Source organism: Choloepus didactylus, chromosome 1, assembly GCF_015220235.1.
Source record: "Choloepus didactylus isolate mChoDid1 chromosome 1, mChoDid1.pri, whole genome shotgun sequence".
Taxonomy (NCBI): domain Eukaryota; kingdom Metazoa; phylum Chordata; class Mammalia; order Pilosa; family Megalonychidae; genus Choloepus; species Choloepus didactylus.
Genome location: NC_051307.1, coordinates 225,345,564 through 225,366,892, shown reverse-complemented (window position 1 = coordinate 225,366,892; position 21,329 = coordinate 225,345,564). Strand labels below are relative to the sequence as shown.

Genomic DNA, 21,329 nt, shown 5'->3' with positions numbered 1-21,329 from the left:
AGATGTTAGTGTAGGTGTGGGGCCGAAAACTCAGTGTGGGAACAGTGGGCTGCTTTTCTTGGTATCTCAGTCTGTTTGATGACCATCAAATTTCCCAGCTCGCTGGTTTTGTTTTTTCTGGATGGCATGTTTGATTATTTATCAGAAGGGGAAGGGAGTAGCTGAAGCAAATAAACATGTGACCAAGTTCTGTTTTGTTTTCCACTCAGAAAGCCATGCCCTTTAACAGATATACAGACAATAATAAATGCATTGTTTTATGATAAAAGGAAATTATATGTGTGTTTTATTTTTTTAAGGCAAGTGAATTAACCCTTAAGGCTCAGGAGCCTTTTTGCTTTCTGAGAATTTTCCAGGCTTTTAACTGAGAACTGACCTATTGCAGGGTGTAGTTTTATAGTACAATATTTCCCAGGATTAATTCTTACATAGTTTGGCTTTTCTAGATGTTTTGCTTAATTGTGCCTGCCTCAGAAGCTCTGCTTTTATGCTGCGTGTGTGTATGTGTGTTTTACACAGTGATACCATTGGGCAAATCAGTGCCTCTCACAGTTTTGTTGAAGGCTCTATTCTCACTTTAGATCTGGACATGAATTATTCTGTTAAAGGAAAAGGATACCAGAATGCCTGTGAGCGGTGTACAATGTAAGTTATTAGAGGCCAGTGTTTCACTACTCTCTTTAAAGATGTTGGGCAAGTGCTGTAATGCAGTCTACCTGTACATCTGTGTCCCTCAAAAATACCTTCCAGTCTTTAGTGTTATGGAATGTAATTAAGGAGCCTCAGGGATCTTATTATGTCAAATTGACGACTCCTCTGGCCTAGGAAAAGGCTCATACCACAAGAGTAAGAGTCCAAGCAAATGATAATTTTATCTTTTTTTGTTGTTGTTGTAATTCTCAGTTGGGGTTTGCACAACCACATGTAAATGTTCCTTATACAAGGCACATAGGCATACAGTAGTAACACATATGCACACACTGGCACTTTCCTTAAAAGTAGAACATGATTTCTGTAGGACTCCTTCACTTATCCACATCCTACAGAAGTGATGCGCATGGTCCTAGCACAGTGCCTGCCCTGGTGGTATCAAGCCCTATAAATCACAGCTGAAAGTCTGTTTCATTGCCTATACTGTGTTGGAATGTGGATTGAAAATATGCACACAGAGGGATTCCCTCTTCACTGCCTATATAAGGGAACAATGCAGCAGACTCTTGTGTTCATGCGCCTATACAGCGCGGCTGCCACCAGCATCGCCGTGCCTGGGACTGGGAGGCGGCGCGGCTCTTACAGAAGACAAGGATGCAACAGAGGCCTTTCCGCCGCCTCTGCTGTCATCTTGGGTGACTCTCCAAAAGGCAGCTGGGTTGGTTGATCGTACTTTGTACTTATATAGAGCGCTTTGTCTGTGGAAATCAAAGCCCCTGACTAACTAATATTAACTCATGAATCCTCAGAGCACCCTTGGGACATAGGTAGCTCCAAAGACTATCCCTCTTTTGAGGTGGACAAATGTCCTGCTGTTAAAATAGTTTACAATTTCTGGATGTGTCTGTACGTAACACTTAGGCTATACCTGGAAGGGGTATGCTCTAGATGCCCCGGGAAGCGTTTTTTTCCGAGACATATTCAGCCCCAACCACAGCAGTCCCATGAGAAAGTCTCTTGCCATGAAGAAGCTGGACTGGAAAATATAGCTAGTGTATAGTGTTGATTGTGGTGGGAGGGAAAAGGCAGTGAAAAGTAGTCGTGTTAAGCATGTTAGAGTCACAGGATATGTTTTTTTAAAGATACAGCATGGGCTGAAAATGATAATTTTTGTTTTATTTCACTTTAATTCAATATGATGTTGGCAATTAAACTTCCACAAAAATCAACTTAGTTTGTTTTGTGCAAAGAAACAGATACTGCTTATTGGCCATGCAAAGCAAATCAAGTTGCTCTATGGTTGCATGCTTCGGGGGCGACAAAAGAATCAGAACATTCTGTTAACCCTCGGTTGTTATCATGTGATTCTTCAATTCTGGTGTGTCCTGGGCCTTCTTGCTGTGGTTAGTGAGCACAGTGTAAAAGTTAGTCCCATACCATTGTCTGTTCCTTTTGCGAGTTCTTTGTTGAAAGCTTTTCCAGAAGACTCTAGAGTAGGGTGATGGTGCTTGAGCTGTTGGTTTCCAATGCCATTTGTCAGTTGGAAACTGAATATTGGAATGAGATTTGAAGTCTCTACTCAAAATATTAGTTTTAATTCTAGAAGGTAATTTTTAAAAGACCGTAAATATTATGATTCCAGTTTTTCTTAAGAAAATTACTTTAAGCCATACCCTGAAATGTTGACAGTGAGTCATATGTAGGTGATGGCATTACATTTGCTTTTTTATTCTCTTATTAATTCATTTCTATATTTTTCATATATTCTACCATGAATGTATTACTTCCATAATTAGTTATCATTTATAAAACACTTTTAAGAATCACTTAAGAATTACTTACTGCATGCCAGGCTCTAATCTATGTATAAATTATGAGGTACATACTGTTATTTCCCCCCATTCTTAAAGATGAAGAAATGGAGGCCGAGAGAGGTCAAGTAGCTTGTCCAAGGTCACACAGCTAACAAGTGGTAGAGCTGGGTTCAAATCCTGGCAGAATGACTGGTAGGCACTTAGACACCGTGTACACTGCACCTATGAAAATAAATTAATGCTTTTTGAAAGCAAACGATTGTTTCTTTGGAACTCCTGTGATTCTTCCAAGGTCAGTAATTACTCCAAATTTCCAGGGAATTCTTATTTCTTCATGTCTGGAAACTCAAGTGCACCCTATGCTAAACTGTGATTACTGGAAGTTCCAAGGATTATTGTCATTCTGTGAGCACAGCTCTATGAGCATCACCTCTGCACCTGAGGAACAGTTTTTTGGTTTTTGGTTTTGTTAACCACCTTTTAAAGAAAATGATTCTAATTCCTTGACCAAAATAATCAAATCTGTTTTTCTTTTCTTGTTTGTGTTATCCGCCATAAAAGTAAGATCTTTTTAAAGTTCACTACAAAATGAGATTAGTGTCCTCTATGCATAATCCATTTGAGTGTGGCTTGGATTAACTGATTTTTTTTTCCTAAACATATCCAAATTCTTCTTTAGAAATGTGTCATGTCAGGCAAGTAGTTCTGAATTGTTAGAGGAAGAATTCTAACTCCGCAGGTTTATGTATTTAGTGGCCGTTTTTGGTTGTGTCATTCTTAAAGTACAAGGGCAGGGGTTCTAATCCGGGCTGCTGACCTCGGGCGTGTTAAAACGTCTGTTAGGTAAAGCAATTTAGAACCAAGCCAGATAGGTAGTTGGCATTCAGTAAGTGTGAGCTATCATTTTCTTTATTGGCAGCAGCGTCTCTGCCTCACTCACTATTTGAACTCTAGGCAGCCATTCCTGCTATGTTGTTGTAAAAGTCCAGGCATGGCATTAGTTTAAGGATTGGAAAGGATCAGGATGAGCCATATTTGCTCAAGTACCTTCGCCAGTGTAAGGAGCTAGGATGCTCAGCTGCAGGTCAGCTGGGCAACATCAGGCAATTCACATCATCCCTCTGGTCTCAGTTAGCTCTTTGCCTTTACAGATTATTTTTTATTTGATAGAGTAATTTTAGAAATTAAAAAAAAAATAAATGAAAGGGACACCAGTGGTTTGAGATCACTGGGAAGAAGGAATCTTTGCCTCCCGCCACCAAACAAAATCTCTCTCTTATGCACAGGAGAATATATTATATGTGTTATAAAAATAGTTCATTTAAGAAGTTGTTATCACATACCAGGCACTGTGCTAAGGACTTTCACATGCATATCTCGTAATCCTTAAAATTTAACCTTTCTGGTCCTGGATTTCCTTGTCTGTTAACTAGATACAGTAGTACCTCACGATATGTGAAGATTAAGTGAGATGATATGTCTACAATGTTTACGACTTGCCTGACAAGTAAATACTCAAGAAGTTGCAACATTTATTATTATATTCCTTATCCCCAAAGACCAAGCGCCAAAGCAATTTTAAGAGTGTAGTTTTTAACTGCGCCCCCCCCCCCCGCCCCAATAAAAAGAAGGCAGTTATAGCACTGTGAGAGTCTACAGTGGGTTAAAAAAAGCAAAACAAAACAAAAAAGGGCTTGAAATCCTAGTGGGCCTGAAAGTGGTGCCCAGTGAGTCTAGAAAGAGATGTGACAAAGAAGAGGGTAGAGCATAAGGTCCAGGTTTCCTCTGTATGTGAGCTAAAGCTGGTCTTGGGTTAAACTGTGAGAAGAAATGTGTGCTATCTTAGCTCAGTCTAACAGAGATACTGTGCTTGCTTTATGAAAAGTTCCTTTCGAAAAAGTCCAACTTTGGCTCATCAGAATCAAGAAAGAAAGGACTTGTCTCCAATGGCAGTTGAGGAAGGGGATAAGAATCAAGAGACGATGGTGATAGCATCAGTATCCCGAGAGAAGACGGATGAACTCAGATAGATAAGAGGTAAAAGCAGTGTGAGGGAGAGCAGAGAAGAGAGCTGGGCTGGTTAGTTCCTGCCTGCCCGCCTCGTTGGCATTTTCCATCAGAGCAATAGAAATTTGAGCACTGCAAGGAGTTCGAAGTGGCACTAGTCCCTTGGGTCTGGGGGGTATCAGAGAGCTCCGCTGTTTGAAGGAATTGGATTGTGAACAGGATTTTTAAGGAAAGGTAGAAATTAGATGGCAAAGATTCTTAGATGCCTTGCACATGTAGGTAGAGAGCAGGGAGGGCAGAATTGCAGGTGTGGGGAGGTGCTAGGAGAGCCCTGGAGATGGGAAGATCTAGTTGAAAAAAAGCAAGTCGTCTTTGCAGGGAAAAGAAAAGAGCTAAAATTTAGAAGATGGTGGCACCATGAAAAGGCCGTTCCCCTTCATCCTGGAGGCAAAGGGACCTGCACCCATGCAAGTCTCTTGGCTTGTTAGGGCTGTGTATCCATTTGCCAAGACTACCCATAGCCATGCTAGGTCTAATCAGTGACCTTGGGAGAGTATGAGTATCAGGTTCTCATGAGACAGCGTTTGTTTGTTTCTGTTTTTCCATCCTAGCCCTCCCTATACTTGTGACCTTGGACAAGTCACTGAACCTCGGTAACTCTGAACCTTCACTATAAATCTGGAATTATGAACCTTCTCCTGCCTCCTCTCCTTGCCCTCCCTACCCTTGGAGATGTTGGGAACAGGAAATAAAATAATAATTGTAGAGTGACTAACTAGGACAGTGCCTGGCATAAGTAAACTATTGAATATGTTGTTTTTATTTTAGTATCTAAACCTCACATGCAGGAAGTTACTACTCTACTTTGTCCCTATATTTCTAAATGTTCCTCATTTCTTAAATTGGAACAGGGGTAATCTGTGATACAAGTGTAATCTTTGCTATTCTCAGTAACTATTTTGAGAAATATAAATTGTTGGGGAATATTAAGGCTTTTTTTTTCCTATCCTGGCAAACTTTGGCCAAATAGTGAATAGTTCCACATTTTGGATTATTAGCCTTATTCTTATCTATGTTGGAATGTTGACTCTGAATCCTTTTCATTGTTTGCTTCTTTGCCCAAAATTAAGGAAGGGAAGGAAGGTCTTTTGTGAAGCAAAGTATTCATGGCTGCTAATTGCCTCAATTTAGGGCATCCAGAGTATGTGTGACTTATATTAGAAGAATAAAAAAAAAAAATATGTCACCATATTTGAGCAGGAACTGGGTTCAGTGTTGCTAGCAAAATCTTGGAACATCTTCCCATTATCTTGAACATGACTAGCCAGGTTATTCCGCAGTCTTCAAAATTAGAAAGTCTCATTCCAAGGCACTAAAAAGATGTGAATCTGAATTATTTATTCTTAGCAAGAATTGCCAGGCTGAACCCTCATCAAAGACATCTGCAGAAATCAGTCATCCCATCCAGTGAGCTAATAGATCCCTTTGATTAATTTATCTTTACGTTAGCTCCCTATTTTCTGGGACCCTGGAGAAAAAGGGCTGGGCCAATTTATGTATTTATTTCCTTTTAAACACAGTATGATCCCAAACAAGGAGGGAAGCAAGAGTTTGACACAGCATCCAACTGAACATTTTAGACATTTTCTAATAAACTTGAGTTTTGTTTCACTGCACTGCAATGCCAATGTTGTCTACAGTCATAGGACCCCAGGGCTGTGATCTTTTCAATGCTCAGGAGCTAAGTAGGCGCAGGCTTGGGCAATGTTTGAATGGAATCCCTCCAAAGACAACTGAGGGGCGGAGCCTTGGTGGTGGTGATTCAGTGTCTGCCCCTGGCTCCAGTGGGGAAGCAATCAACCTGTGCCTGAGCACAGTGGTTACGGGGCCTTCTCTTAATAGGTGTATCGGAGGAGGAGAATGATAGTGTGGGTTTTTTTATTCCCCTTCTTGCAGAAGACTTCAAACAGACTTCCTGACTATTTGTAGCCATTAAACTTATTCAGCCTGTTTTGCAAGAGGATCATAGATATCCTTTTATTTTTTTAATCTCTTAAAAATTCCCATCCTTTATCTTCTTTGGTGGGGACGTATCCTCTATGTCCCTTACAAACAAGAAAGGTTACTCATAATTGCAAATGGATAAAGGATTTGCTGACCCCCTTCTGCTTCCTGGGTTTCCTTTGAGGGTGGCGCAAGCAGCCAAGTACCTCCTCCTTTCTCGGGTGCTCTCATATCTGTGTGTGAATGTCTCCGGCGGTCAGTGCACAGGATGGCATTTGAGCCCATGGCGCGGATGCTGGAGAATCATGGCATGGTGCCAGAGCGCAGTTGTACAATTCTGTTCTCCCTCATCCAAGTGCTTAGAAAAAAAGAAAAAACCGAATACCATTTGCCATCTCTCCCTCCTAAGAAAATATACCAAATAGATCGATTGCCAACATTAAGAAAAAGGAAATCCCAGCCTACCTGTGCTTATGTCTTTACAGTAGTTGTTAAATTTCAAAGTAAAAAGAAAGCAAGGAGCATAAATAATAGGTATTATAGCAGTGATAACCACTCTACATGTAGTGTAAAGAATTTAAAATCATGTCAGTAATGCTATGTGAAATTTGGAAGTAGATCTGAAAAGTGGAGGTGCAGGCTGCTGTGGAATCAGAGAGATGCTGCAGGGGTGCAGGTGGAGATGGGGATGCTCTGTCGCAGTCTCATCTCCCCCCACCCCCGTGTGCGGAGGACACAGCCCCTGGGCCACAGCTTCTTTTAGGGCCAGGAGGACAACAAGCTTTGACCTCTCCATTTCCTGTCCCTGAGATGCTGTAGTGGTGGGGTTGTTTCTGTTCCAGTTTTCCACCATGTCTATGTAGATACTGTCTCGTAAATTTGTTTGCAAAGACTTCTTCAAGCATTTTAGGAAATCTATGCAAAATGACCTCGCTAAATAAATGTCACCTGTTAGTGAATGCCCCAGAAGTGTAAGATACTTTCTTTACCTGTCACAACTCAGACGTAGATGCTATGTAGAACTTTTCCCTTTTAGGTCACCGCTTCAAATCTAAATCCCAATTAACCTAAAGGCTTTGCTTTCTGACCCACCAAATCAAGTGAATTGACCACTAGTGAGTGCTCAGAGTACAGGCCTTTATTTACAGGAGCATGGTGTAGATCAAGCAGTGATTGGGGGAAAAAAGAGATGATTTTTTGATGGTTCTTACCCCTGAATTTTAAAGTTTTAATAGGGAAAGTGTTTTGTTTTTTTGTTTTAGTTAGGACACCAATTATGTCACTTGATGATTAGCTGCAATGTTTTCTTTCCTTATGCATCTGATATTTCCATGATCGCTAGAATCCCTCTTTGAATTTAGCTTATTTTCCATTGTCCTGTGAGAGCCAAATGCTCCATTTTAAATATATATATATATATATTTTTTTTTTTTGCATTCATTTTGGAGAACCAGATGCCTTGGAATGCTACTGATTCTGTAAAAGGGCCCCCAGCACTATCAGCCACTCTCAGTTCTTTTTTTTCCCTTTTTTAAAGTGATGTGCACTCCTTTCTGTGCTGCACTGGAATGACCACTGTGTCTAAAGCAAGGAGGCGGTAGAGCTTCCCTGCGTGCTCAGTCCAGCGCCTGGCTACTGAGCAACTGGTGGACTGTGTTAAATGATGAGTAGTGGTGTTAAGATGGTAGCTTGTTGCTGGGGTTGAACTAAGATAGCAGGTTAGTTGAGAGGGGAGAAGGTTCTCTGGATGGACTGAAAGTGCATGTAGATGATGAGAGATAAAGGAGTGAACATGACTTCTTTCTTACTAAGCTTCCCATGCTGCTTTTTATTAGTTGCTCTTCCTCCCACCCGCATATGTGCAGTGGCTGTTGATTAGCCTGTGAATTATCTGAGAAGCAGGTTTGATCTTGAGAGATGGGTAGGGTCCAGGAAAAGAAGTTAGAGGAAGGGTGGCTGACTCAGACCAGCTTTTAAGTTGGAAACGTGACAGTTTCTCTGGGCCGACCGGAAATGAGCAACTCCTCAACTGGCTAATAAGGCACGTGCTGTCTTTCATTTTGAGGGTGTTCAGGACCTCACACTATTTGAGGTGATTTGCTCTGAACTGCGATCAGTTACATGTGAGAAGAAATACATATTAAAAGTTTGCAAACAAGTTTTAAAAAGTTTTAGAGGAACACGTAGATGTATTTTGTTTTCATGTTCCAGTTCCATTTCAGAAAAATCAAAACTGAGTTTGAGCATTAAGAACAACTGATTGGTAAGGGAACAATTTGGCTTTTAGCTCCTTGCTTCTTCGCTAATTTCTAAAATTGTTTTGGGGGAACTGATTGAAAGATTTGTTTATATAAAATTGTGTCCAGTGGGCTCTCTGGGGATCTCAGAATACAGATAGCAACTTAAGGCAGAGGTGGCAAACTTTTCCAGATAGGGAATATTTTAGGTTTTGCAGGCCATACAATCTCTGTCACAACTACTTAACTCTGTTGTTTTAGCACAGATGCAGCCAGAGACAGTACACAAGTGAATCTGCATGGCTGTGTTCCAGTAAAACTTTATTTGTGGACAGTGAAATGTGAATTCATATAATTTTTACGTGTCATCAAATGTTATTCTTTTGATTTTTCTAACCATTTAACAAAGTAAAAACCATTCTTATCTCACATGCTGAACAAAAACAGGCAATGGGCTAGATTTGATCCATGGGTCATAGTTTGCCGAACTGTAGCCTAAGACATTTCAGTCAGTCATGTTTTTGAAGTCCTTCAAGTATTAGTGGTTATCTCAGGCCTTGTCGCCAGGTGTGTTATGTGAGGAATTTTATAAGGCTTTTCCTCTTCTACCGGCTTACTTTATGTACATGTGCATACTTGCTCAAACCATATTTTATGTAAACTGTTTGATGTTTCTCAAAATATGACAAATATGTTTTTGAGCCTCGGCTATCTTTATAAACATGCTAAACATAGGGATACCTAGCTCCTAAAATATAAGCACCTGCTATCAACTTAAGATGTAAATAGCTCAAAAGTTGTAAACATGTTTATGTAAAACATAAATTGTACACAACAGATGGCACTTCCGTAAGTAGGAATGTAAAGACACTGATGAGAATGAAGCCATCTTGCATGTAGAAGCTGTGTCAAAAAATGCCCAGGTCTCTCACTCAGTGTAAAAGCATGGCCCCAAGAAACTAGCAACCGAGCATGGATCCTTCTGGCTCTCTCTGAGCACACAGAGCTGGCTGTGGACCTCAGCATGGTGGCCATGGGCCGTTCCACCCCCTTGTGCAGGTCAGGCAGAGAGGGCACTGACCCTCCACAAATGACGATGGTACAGGCTCTCCACCCCTTTCCTCTGTTAGCTCACTGTTAGAACCGTTTATTTTAGCTTGTTGAGAGAAACTAAATGCGAGTGTGCTCAACTGAGCTCTAAGTGCCTGCTTTTGTCAGTTTCCTCCACTCTATGGCATCTTCAGACCCAAGTACAGCACCAAGTTATCCCATGACTGGCAATTGTTGCTTCTGTTATAAAGAAGTGTGGACTCAACCTAGCCCGGGAATTGCCACCAAGAGTAAAAGGTCTCCAGAGTTGGGATTGGACCTTTTAAAGTATTCACGTTACGCAGTCTATGTGGAACTTGAGTCACGGTTTTCCTTGCTTCTTGAAAGAATTCTCTCATTCATATCCTCTCCTCCCTTTCTCCTTCCCTCCCTCTCACCCACAAACACAGATCTGTACATCTTTCTATTCTGTGTCCAAGGGTTCTTATTTTATTTTCAAACAGGATGCATTAAAGGGCCTTTCTCCAGGTTGTGATTGAGCTAATTGTTATGGAGATAAGAGTTCATCCTCACTCCTCAGTTGTACTGGAACAAAAATAATCTCTGAGGTTCAAATAGAGGAGTCCTGAGCTAAAAGACATTCCTCCAGCTTCATGATTATCATAGGTAAAAATGACTGTTGAGTCACATGTATGAGAAACACATAGAGAACCTAAGTCCGTGGTACAGTTTCCAAACGGGATACCATTCGTCCTAACAAATTTTCCACTGACCAACACTGAACATGGCAATACGCATTTTTTACTTTCTGAGATACCAGAGATTTTTATTTATAATGCCTGGAGATGTTGTACTCCAGGAAGGATTTATTTCCCTTCTTTCTTTGTGACAATTTAAATTTTGATGACAGTGATTTATATACCATGGAAATTAGAAAACACTCATTAATTTCAAAGCACTTTATAAGTTCCAATAAATTAGGTTTTAAAACTCTTGCTGAGACCTGAGGTTTGAGATTTTTCTTGTTTGTTTGTTTTTCCAGCTCTGTTCCCATTCTTATAACAAGACTAGGTAATTATGATGGAATAATTCAAAATAATTCATATAAGAATGAGTAATTCTTTGAATTACTATTGTCTCCCCATCCCAAACATTTGAAGTTATTTTATCTGTTCACATTCCTTTTGAGGCTGAAATTTGAAAGCCAGTCTTCATACCTTCATCTTGTATTCTTCTGTCTTCAGTGGCTTCACTAAAATTTCCCTGGCATTCATACAAGACCCTAAACCTTTTCTGCCCCATTCTTCTATCTTTGATTATTTTCTTTTGTGGGGCTCTGTATAAAACAATGTGAGGGAGCTAGGGATCATTAGGTGATTATATAAGTTCATATAACCCATGTTGGGTCTGAAAAAGATACTATATGCATAAACACACATAAATGACTTGTTTTTCAAACCAGTAAATTAAGTCTAAAGATTCCAGTTGCCCAATATTGAAATGAACAACTTTGTATGTAGCCAGCTCAGTAAACGTTTGTTGAAAACTTAAGTTTGAATTCTATACTTTTTTTGCTTAAGGACATTTATGAGCACATGCTCATATAAGCATAGCTGTCTGTTGTGTGTGTGTGTATATTTTTCTTAAAGACACTTATGTCAACCCTTTTGAGGAAATGAGGAATTGACTGCATGGATTCCCTGAGACTTGGTTATTTAAAAATTGAGAGCTGCTCTCCAAATATTTGGTGAGACATGGTAAATTATTTCACCAAGATTTGTGATTATATAGACTTGTTACTTTGTTTCTCTTTGCTTCTTCTATTTTAGTATCTGAAATATGTAATAATCTGTCTTGTCACCACCGTACCTTTCTTTGTCCTAACTTTGTAACTGCACTGTCTTTGTATCTTTGTAACTGTCATCTGCAGTCCCTCTGTCTGCCTTTCCAGTTAGCAGCCAGACCCTTCTTGCTGATCAGTCTATTACTCTGGGAACTCTGACAGTTGCACTTAAAAAATATAACAGTTCCCTTTCCTACATTAAAAAGCCGTAAAACCTTCATGTGAAATAGCTAAGGGAACATATATAGTAGGAGGAGAGGCTTTTCCTCCTGCAGGCACCCTGCAAAGGGGACTATTTTTCTTACATGATATAAATGAAATCTTCACTCTGCCCACTTTTCCACCTACGCATGTACTGAGCGTCTCCAAGGAGACAAGGAAACCCAGAGTCCAGTTATGGTGAATCCTCCTCTGAGACAGCAGGCTGGAGTCTCAGGCAACTCTCCCAGGCGTCGTGTCTTCCAGATGCCCCTCTCTGACAACCTCCTTTCCCGAGGCTCTTCCGAGCAGGCTCTGTCGAACATGTCTCTCCCTTCCTAGACGAAATAGCCTGTGCATTACCTCTGAAGGGCTGGTTGTGGTGAGTTCAGTTGGCAGAAGGCCTCCCTGGGAGAAGTGGGGTGGGTGGGGTAGGGAGATGGGATAGGAGGGTTCCCTCTTCCCTGAGATCTTTTCTTTCTCACCCATTCCTCTGTGCTTCTGTGTTACTGTTTTCCTTTGCTCCTCTTAAACGCAAAGGCACCACTCAACCTTACAAAGTGTGTTACAAATATTCTTTGCTACAGTAGTGCAGTTATGAGCCCGATTTAATGAGCTTGTCCTTTTAGGAGGAGTCCTCCTCTTGCTGGTTCAGCGTTTTTAGGTGTCTGCTCATGAGAAGTAATTGTCTTGACCACTATCTTTTCCTTTTCTCCTGAGTTCAGTGCACAGAAATGCCCAGGCCATCTTGCCTTTCTCCACCAGTGTCACTGTAACTTTTCTGGCAATTATACACTTCATTTGCTTACATAAATGCAGTTTCTGTTCCCCTTTGAAGAAAGGACTACCATCATAATTCCCATTATGTGTACTTTTTATGACTGTAGTACCAGAGTCTTTCAATATGTTGACCATATCTATGTGTGTATCGTCTTTGATTGCAGAACAAACGATTAGTCATATAGAAATTACTATTGATGAAATCCCCAGGAAATCTCATTTTGCCTCTAAACTCTAAGCACAGAATTCTTAACAACTCTTCCATATACACTTTCTTTGTTCTCAGGTCAGTTGACTCAAGAAACCTAACTTTCATGTGATTTTTTTTGATTTTTTAGCAAAATGTCTGCAAATTTCAGTTTCGTGTTTCTGCTCTCTGAAAAGGTGTAGCTAGCCATTATTTTTGGTCAGTTACTTGTTAATGTCCTCATAAGGGATTATTCATGATACTTTTTTTTTTCTTTTTACCCAAACTTTTAAAAAAGACTGTTCGGTCATATGTTCTGCACTGTGGAAGTTTCTGCTGTTTTTCTTTTGCTTTATCTTCAATTGATAGCGTCTACCCATGTTTTACATTTAAATAAAAACCACCGCATGTTATAAGACTGAAAGTATCATTTGTACGGGATATAACCAGTTTCATTCACAGTTGCATAGCATGCCCTGTAAGATGACTAGAGGTTAGACTTGCTAAGTGTTTCTCTTATTTAGTCCATCAATTTCACCTGAGATTTGTCTCTTCTATTTTGATCTTTCTTCATAAATGAATTTATCCATAGTGGAGTGGGTAATTAAATGTGTCTGGTGGTTTTAACTCTTAGCTCTTCTCCTTCATTTGGACTCATATGAAATGAAAGTATTACTTTCAACTTAAGTACCCAGTTCCCCCAGGGAGAACTGGGGAAGTGGGAAGGTGCCTCTAAGAAGGGCCCTTTGTTGCCCTTTAAGTTTCTGTCCTTGCCCAGGTCCCTTCTGACCTCTCTCTGTCATTCTTTCTCCAAGTCCCAATCATTCATACTCCAGTTTGATGTCAGATTTTTGGTAGGAAGACAGTGTCTGCTTGGATGGATTGCTGGGCCTGAGGAACTGTGCATGAAATTGGCCAAATCTACAGAAATGTAAACAAACTCTGCAAAGTTGTCCAACTTAGACTGGAAGTCTAACTTAGGTAGGAAGTTTTGTTTGCTGTTTCATTTGCCTTAGAAATGGGAAAGTCAGGATCCAACCCTGAAGTGTATTTCCTGTGGTCCTTTTTGTGAGCAAGGTCCTGAAACTGTAGTAATGTAAACTTTTTCCTTCTGTGTTTCTTTCCAGGCACTTCAAGTGGCAAGACAGCTCCTCCTTCAGCAGCAACAGCAGCAGCAAGTTAGTGGATTAAAATCTCCCAAGAGGAATGACAAACAACCAGCTCTTCAGGTAGCAATTCTTTTTTAAAAACCTGACATTATACACTTTGAAATAGCCAATAAATAATTCAGGAGTGGATTGTGTTGGCAGTTACAAATCATGTAAGAGAAACTAAAATTGTACTCTTTTCCACAGAAGATTGTCAACAGAGGTTGACATTTTGGGCAAAATCTCTCTTTGACCAAAAGTTTTATTCTTGGAAGTAAGAAAATCTAATTAGTCAGTATAATAGGAGGATGGGGGATTGCAGGTGTTTGATTGCTTAACAGGCTGTATAAATTACCAATGAGAAAAAGTTCAGAGTACTCAGATATGTCATCTCATACCCTCATCGTGCGTTTAGGAATGAGATACATACGTAGACATACACACACACACAAACATACATGCTTTCACACTTTAGCACTGGGCTTCTCAAGTGGGTGACTTTGCTATTTGGCAATGTCTGGAGACATTTTTGGTTGTTACAACTAAAAGGCAGGGGTGCTACTGGCATCTAGTGGGTAGAGCCCAAGGCTGCTGCTAAACATCCTTCATTGCGCAGGACATCCCCACTACAAAGAATTGTCCAGCCCAAAATGTCAGTAGTGCCAAGACTGAAAAAATTTGATTCATTGGAACTGAGGAGAATATGAAACGTTTAATATTATACCTAGTGGTGAGTATAATAAACGCCCTTTTCTTTAGTGGAAGCTTTCAGATCATTTTCTGAATCATTAGTAGAAAATACTGAGCAGTTTTTATGTAAAAATACCAAAGGAGATCATTTTAGCAACTTCTCATTTTAGGCACATTGAGAGCAGGGGATAATGTAGTAAAAGAAGGAATGAGTTCATAAAAATTTAATTTGGATTTCTGCTTAGGACAGAAAATTGTAATAAAAATTTTCAAGAAACTTGATGTAGGATTCTCACGCTCACCTCCAAGAGAGGCACATGGCAGGTGTTAGACGGCTCAAGTGCTTTCATAGCTAAGGGTGGACATACCCCAAATGGGAGCCAAGATGAGTTTTTCACACTGGAAATTTTGAGATGGAATGTGTAAGTGGTAAATGATGGCTCTGATTTGGTACCAATTAATTCAATCACAAGACCAACCCAATTCTAGCTTGTGCTGTCTTTTCACGAGTGAGGCAGACCAATGCCAGCTTCCAGAATATCCTGCAAGAATAAAAGTGACCTTGGGCAACAAGTTCTAATTCTTCTACATCTACTGGAGAAACTGTCACCCTCCAGGAAATGTTCGGCACTATAGTGACACTTTATTGGAACAGCTGAATGACAATATGTATTGTTTACTAACACTTCCAAAAACAGTTATTTGGTAAACCGTCAACATTCCATATGCCTTTCAACGTGTTCACATTCTGGGGACATTTTTAATGAGGTACAGTGCCATCAAGGTCCTGTGTCAGGTGCTATAAGAAGTGCTTTGTTGTGCAGATGTCTTAAGAACAGCTCCGGAGGATGAAATATGACTGTGTTGACCTTTCAGCTGTGAGCTTATTTGTCAGGATTCAAATAAGTTGAAAGGATCAAACTGAACAGTTTCTGTAGTCAGACTGGGAATTGTGTTTCAGAGGTCAGCAGCAGAGGCCACATTGCAGATTCCATAACATAGCCAATTGTTGGTACATATTAAAGTACCAGGGCATCTCCTGCAGACAGAGACACAATTAAAATTCTAATTTATTAATGTATACAGGGAGCTAGCCCAGCCTGTCACTCAGTGATTCAAATGACTGCCCATTCTTTTTGCCTCACTCCTGGAGCTCTCACAGCCTTAAACACATTGTGAGTCCTCTTGAATTTCACAGACCTCAAGTGCATTGGAAAAATGACAGTGTATTATTGGGGGGGAAATCTTACACATAGTAGAGCTTTGGTTAGAGACAGTAAAAAATAAAATCTACACATACACATTCTGTCTGATCACACTACTCTCCAGTATTAAATATCATTTGTGATTTTTTTTCCAGTAGACTTATTTTCCCTTGTACTTGCTTTTTAAAACATATGGCATTTTTAGGTAACTTCTTTTCCAGGATGAACAAAGTTCCTTTAAGGGGCTAAATATAAGAAGTAAAGTTTCAGGGGATTTCCTTGGGAGGGCTGTTTTTCTTATTGCCCATTAGAAGGTTTTTAGCCTCTGTGCAAAGGAGTGTGATAATGGAGGGCTTCCTTTTCTTGGCAAGGACAGTGTCAAAACCAACCTAACACATTCTGCCAAGCACTTCAGTCTGTATAAAAAGTGGGTGAAGGCCATCTTGAATGCTGGTTTTGCTAAAGAAGATGTCTGGATTCTCCCCTCTTCCCCTCAACTGGAAGAGTTGACAAGCAGAGAATTGAGACCAGCTTTAAGAGTTGGTTGGAAAAAAAATAGCGTTGGTTGACTGGTGTGTGTGTGTGTGTGTGTGTGTGTGTGAGAGAGAGAGAGAGAGAGAGAGAGAGAGACTATTGCTGAATGTCTCTGCAGCTGCCAGGTAGGGTCATGTGAATTCAGTAAGCTTTATTAGGTTGGCTACCCTTCCACAAACAGGGGAAATTACTAACCTAGGCCACATGGTATATGACTGCCTTATAAAAATATGCATATAGACGTGGTGATTCACTGAAGGAATAACCTTCACGTTTAAATTTATCTTGTGGTGTCCTGTCCTCAGTAAGGCACTTCAGCTAGAGTGGCTCAGAAATGAAAGGAAAATCCTACAGCAAATCTTAACAGTGTTCATCTCTGATCTTCTTACCCTTCATAACTGCACTGAGAGACCTATTTTAGCAAACTTCAGATCTTCTGCATAGAGGGAGGCTTGACAGGGAAGAAGGATTTGATCTGCTGATAGCTTGAGGAAAAGAAAAAGAAAAAAAAAAGAAAGAAAGAAAAGAAACCCAAATCCTCAAATATACTGTGACTCATATTTTAAGCATATCTCACACTTCTCTGCTTTATGTTTGGCAGCGCTCTCCAGTTTCACAGGCTGATGATACAAACAAAGGAAAATGGAAAGTTAGAGGAGGCTATAAGTGGTTACTCGATAGAGATCATAAAATGTAGTCAAACATCACCAATTTGGACTAATTTCAGGGAGACGAGAGTAAATAAGAGAGATGTGGGTTAGAGAACATTTCACCAAGAAATGTCACTCTTGTCAGTTCGCATTCCGAACCAGAGCTGAGTTGGCTGCATTGTGGGGTGAGGTCGTGGTTTAAACTGAAACACGTTATTTGGGTATGGAAGCTGCTTCTGAGGTTATTGAAAAATATTCTACTTAGCAACTTAAATTGCCCCTTTACTTATCTATTAACTTGCTTTGCAAAATCTTTATGAATGATAGAAGAATTTAAAATTGATCCTATCATAAATTCCAAATCAGTATAATCTGAATGAATTAAAATCAAATTGGTGAGCATTTATAGAATAGTCACAAGGGCAGGACCCTGTGCTGGCATCCAGAGGATACAGAACGGTCAAGAATACGGACCCTGCCTTCAGGATGCTTAAGAGTTGTAAAAGAATTAACAAGGTATTGCTGCAAAAAGAAAATTTTATGCGAGTAAAAATAGTAGGCTTGCTTTTATAAATATTTATAGTACTTCTGAAGATTTGCTAAACAAGTGAAATAAATGCTTAACGGTGCAGGTGCGCTCATAACCTCGAAAAAGTGTAACTTTACTGGCTGAAGATTAATTTGTGAGTAGATGAGCGATTTTATTGATCAAAATTTGGAACTTTGACCACCGTTTCTGGGTAGTAATTCATTTTGGTTCTTTAAGCATTTTAGTTTTTGGCACAAGTACATAAACTGGAAAGAAATCAAATGACACATTTTCTCCTAAGAAAGTAAAAGTACATGTGTATTCTGGCAGCATTAAAGTTAGGAAAGAAAGTAAACCTTGTGTGTTGCCTGCAGTGGAAAGCTGACCACAGTTTCGGGCCCTATGTAAAGAACTTGAACTTGAAGCCAGTCATCTGATAGTTTTCTCTCTAGCCTATCTCCTTCTTTCCGAGGTTATATCATGTTCAAGCACCTCACACGGGAGGCCATTGGAAGGAAGGACAGTGAAATCCACTGTCAAGTGAACCTTTTAGTCTATTTGGAAGCTTAGGACTGCCTTATGTGGAGGAGGTTAAAATGCAAGATTCAGCAGGTGTTTTTTTTTTTTTTTTAGCTTTTTTATTTGCAGTTATATAGTTATATAAAACGTGCTTTAGGCAGCATTTTTGCTTTGCATTAATGTAACACATAATCTTAGTACCTCGTATCATTTCCATGTTTTTCACGAAGGAATAAATTAGTAAGAAGAAACCTTTAAAGGAAACTACAATTTTATATTGTAGATAGTGAAATGGAATGGTTTTGAAATACTGACCCTTAAAAAAAATATTCTTGTGTGCTGAATTATAGTAGAGTGGATAGATATTTCAGGAGATAAAGGCAAAGTTTGTTTGGTTTTGTTTTTTTATGTCTTGAGTTAACACTGTCTAGAATTGGCATCTCTAGCATTGAACTGATACATAGTCTTGAAATTTGGTATCTTTTAAAATGTCATTGTTATCATGTGACTTCGGAGACTACCCAAATCCTAAAAAGAAGCAATGTAATAGAAACGATGTTTTATAAATGCTTAAGCCTTTCAGGTTACACACTTCACTAAAAACACGGTGGAAACAGTAACATGCCCCCCTTCCTTCCTCCCGGATAAATGCACATGAACTAAGAATTTTGCATCCATTTATAGTGGTTTCATGAACCTGCAGAAGTCTCTTTCGGGTCCCAGATTAAACACTCCTACTGTGTTTTATTCTTTGCCTCCAGAATTCTGATGAGAGTTGCAGATATGTTATCTCATTTCTGTTATTTCATCTGCAGCCATTTAGATACTATACATACATAAATATGGCAACCCTGTGTCCCAGTTTGCGCTTTCTATGCCTGTAAACTGGGCATGTTTATTAATAATTCCCCCTCTTTCAAAAGTATCCCAGTTTGCACATTTCATTGTACGGTCACTTTACTTACATGTATCTAAACATTAAAATGCAAATGTTATGCTAATACTTTATGTGGAATCAAGTCTTTGTTCTATGCAAGATGTGGTAGATAATTAATCTTTAGTAGTGCTTACTTCGTGCCATGCCTTGTGCAGTTGTAATGGGACTCTCCAGTTCAAGTCCCAGAGCTACTCTATAGTCTAGGAGTTATCATTAAACCACTGTATGGATGAAGGAAACTGAAACCTGCAGAGGTGCACTGACTTCCACCCGGTGCTCAGACAGTGACAGCACCAGGATGAGAACCAGGTTTTTTAGAACCACAAATATATCCAGTATTTCAAGTTAATAATTGCCTCTCTGATGTTTACTTAACTCAGCACCTTCTGAGTGCCCATATTTTCCATAAATAAGCAAATTATTCTCCATATTATAAGCAAAGATGAAAAAGCAACTGACCAAAATGAATTCCATCATAAATACCTAAATTTTAATTAAGAGGACCAATATCTGCCTAATTATCCTAATTCTAGCCTTGATGGTGTGTCTCTGCATACACACATACATATCACAGCAGTGAATAACAGCAAAGAAAAGTTATTGCTTATTCTTGTGTGAAGTGCTCTTACGAGCTTCCATGTGTTAGAACATGGACGAGTGTGTTAAATCATTGTGGGGGCTAGGAGGTGGGGAGGGAGAGGGGAAGAAACGTACTTGACTGGTCAAAAATGTGTAAATTGCCGACAAAATGACACATAATTAAGAGTGCTTCTACCATTTTACCTTGTGGTTTACACCTCCAGTGTTGAAAAAGAGAGCGACTCCCACCTCGCTAATTACCATTATCACTGAAATGCTAGGGTTGGAGTCATTAGTTCCATGTGCATTTAATTAGAGGAAGGCTGAAATTGGATTTAACTTATTACTTTTTCATGGATCACTTTCTTGTCATCACTTCAAATTGGATTGCAGCCCCAGGTAACTAATTATGAGAGCCACAGGATCAAGAGTAAAAAAAAAGGTAATTAGGAATAACACTGTCGGACTCTTGCTGGTCGTCCACTTGTGCTTAGGGGGAAAAAAAAAAAGCCCTGCTAGCCATATTTTGTAGTATTACAGATTAGGGAGTGAGAGGCATGTACGGTTGCTAAGCATCATGGGAGTCTGTCACCACCCATAGTGGTTTCTGTGATATACAGCTGAGTTGAAGATGTCGAATTGACATGGTTCCACAATCAGCTCCTTAATACCTAGATTAAACTTGTAAAAGCAACAGATTGGTTGTAGGTATGAGGCATCTCAACAATGGTGTAGTCTGGGGGCCTCACATATATGATTACAACAAAGCTGTCAAGATGCCTCTGAGCCAAAGTACAGAGTATTTTAAGTAGAGGGAGTTAGAATTTAATGAACATATTAATGTTCCAGAAGCATCATTCATATCTGACAGGAAGACATCAGTCAGCACAACAGTAAGGTTTAGGGTTTATAGAGAGGGAATTTTTGTCAAAGTTTCCAGCATACTGTAATGTTCAGACCATTTACTTTGCTTCTGGTTTTTTTTTTTTTTCCTCCCCCAAATGTTGTGGATAGACTTGCTGAGGTTCTGTTTCGCCTGCCGCCCCCATCGAAAATACTTTAAAACAAATTATATTGTTTCCATGTGCAGAGCAAAATTCAGAACTGCAAGCAATCAATTTTATTGACATCGTCTGAAAAAATGTTGATGACAGTTTGAGGATGTGAAAGGATTGGATTTTTAAAGTCCCCAGAACTGAGTGTCCAAAAAAAAAAGTAATCTCATTATTTAAAAATAAATAAATAAATAAAAATAACGTCTTGTGAGTTAGACTCTTTTAAGAAGGGGTTCGTCTTTGATCAGCTTTGATGGCATGGTGAGAAGTCTTGATATCTAGCCGATCAGTTGCCTTGAAGGGAAAAAAAACCTCTTGGTTTCCCATATAAGTGAATCACCAAACAAAGATGGCTCGTTTCCTTAAGTTGTTTAAAATTGGTTTTAACATTCTGTTAATATAAGCAAATAATCATGATTCAGTCTTGGGTGACTTTCAAACCTGGGTGAGGGAGGTTTGTTCATTATTTTCCGATGCAGGGGTGGGGAGTGTGGACCTGATGTGGCCTCAGACACTACCCCCCCCCCCCCAGTCGTTCCCAAAGTGATAAAATACTGTTCCTGGAATTATGAGGCCTTTTCCTGTGTGAACTTTCTAAGTAAAATCTCAAGAACCAAAGTAGTAATCATCAAGTCTAGTGCAGAAAATTAAAGTTTGGGGTTTTTTGTGTTTTTTTTTCACATGTAAAGTTGATTTAGAATTTTTGTACACA

General features: G+C 39.6%; 1 protein-coding gene across 6 annotated transcripts in view; it reads left to right on the top strand.

Moving 5' to 3' along the window:
• FOXP1 (forkhead box P1) overlaps window positions 1–21,329 on the top strand; it is a 389,051-nt gene that overhangs the window by 222,574 nt on the left and 145,148 nt on the right. For all 6 annotated transcript variants that reach the window (XM_037800241.1, XM_037800248.1, XM_037800253.1 and 3 more), the window contains one exon: window positions 13,899–14,000. In XM_037800241.1, the coding sequence (XP_037656169.1) occupies window positions 13,899–14,000 (102 nt within the window). The remainder of the gene's footprint in view (window positions 1–13,898; window positions 14,001–21,329) is intronic.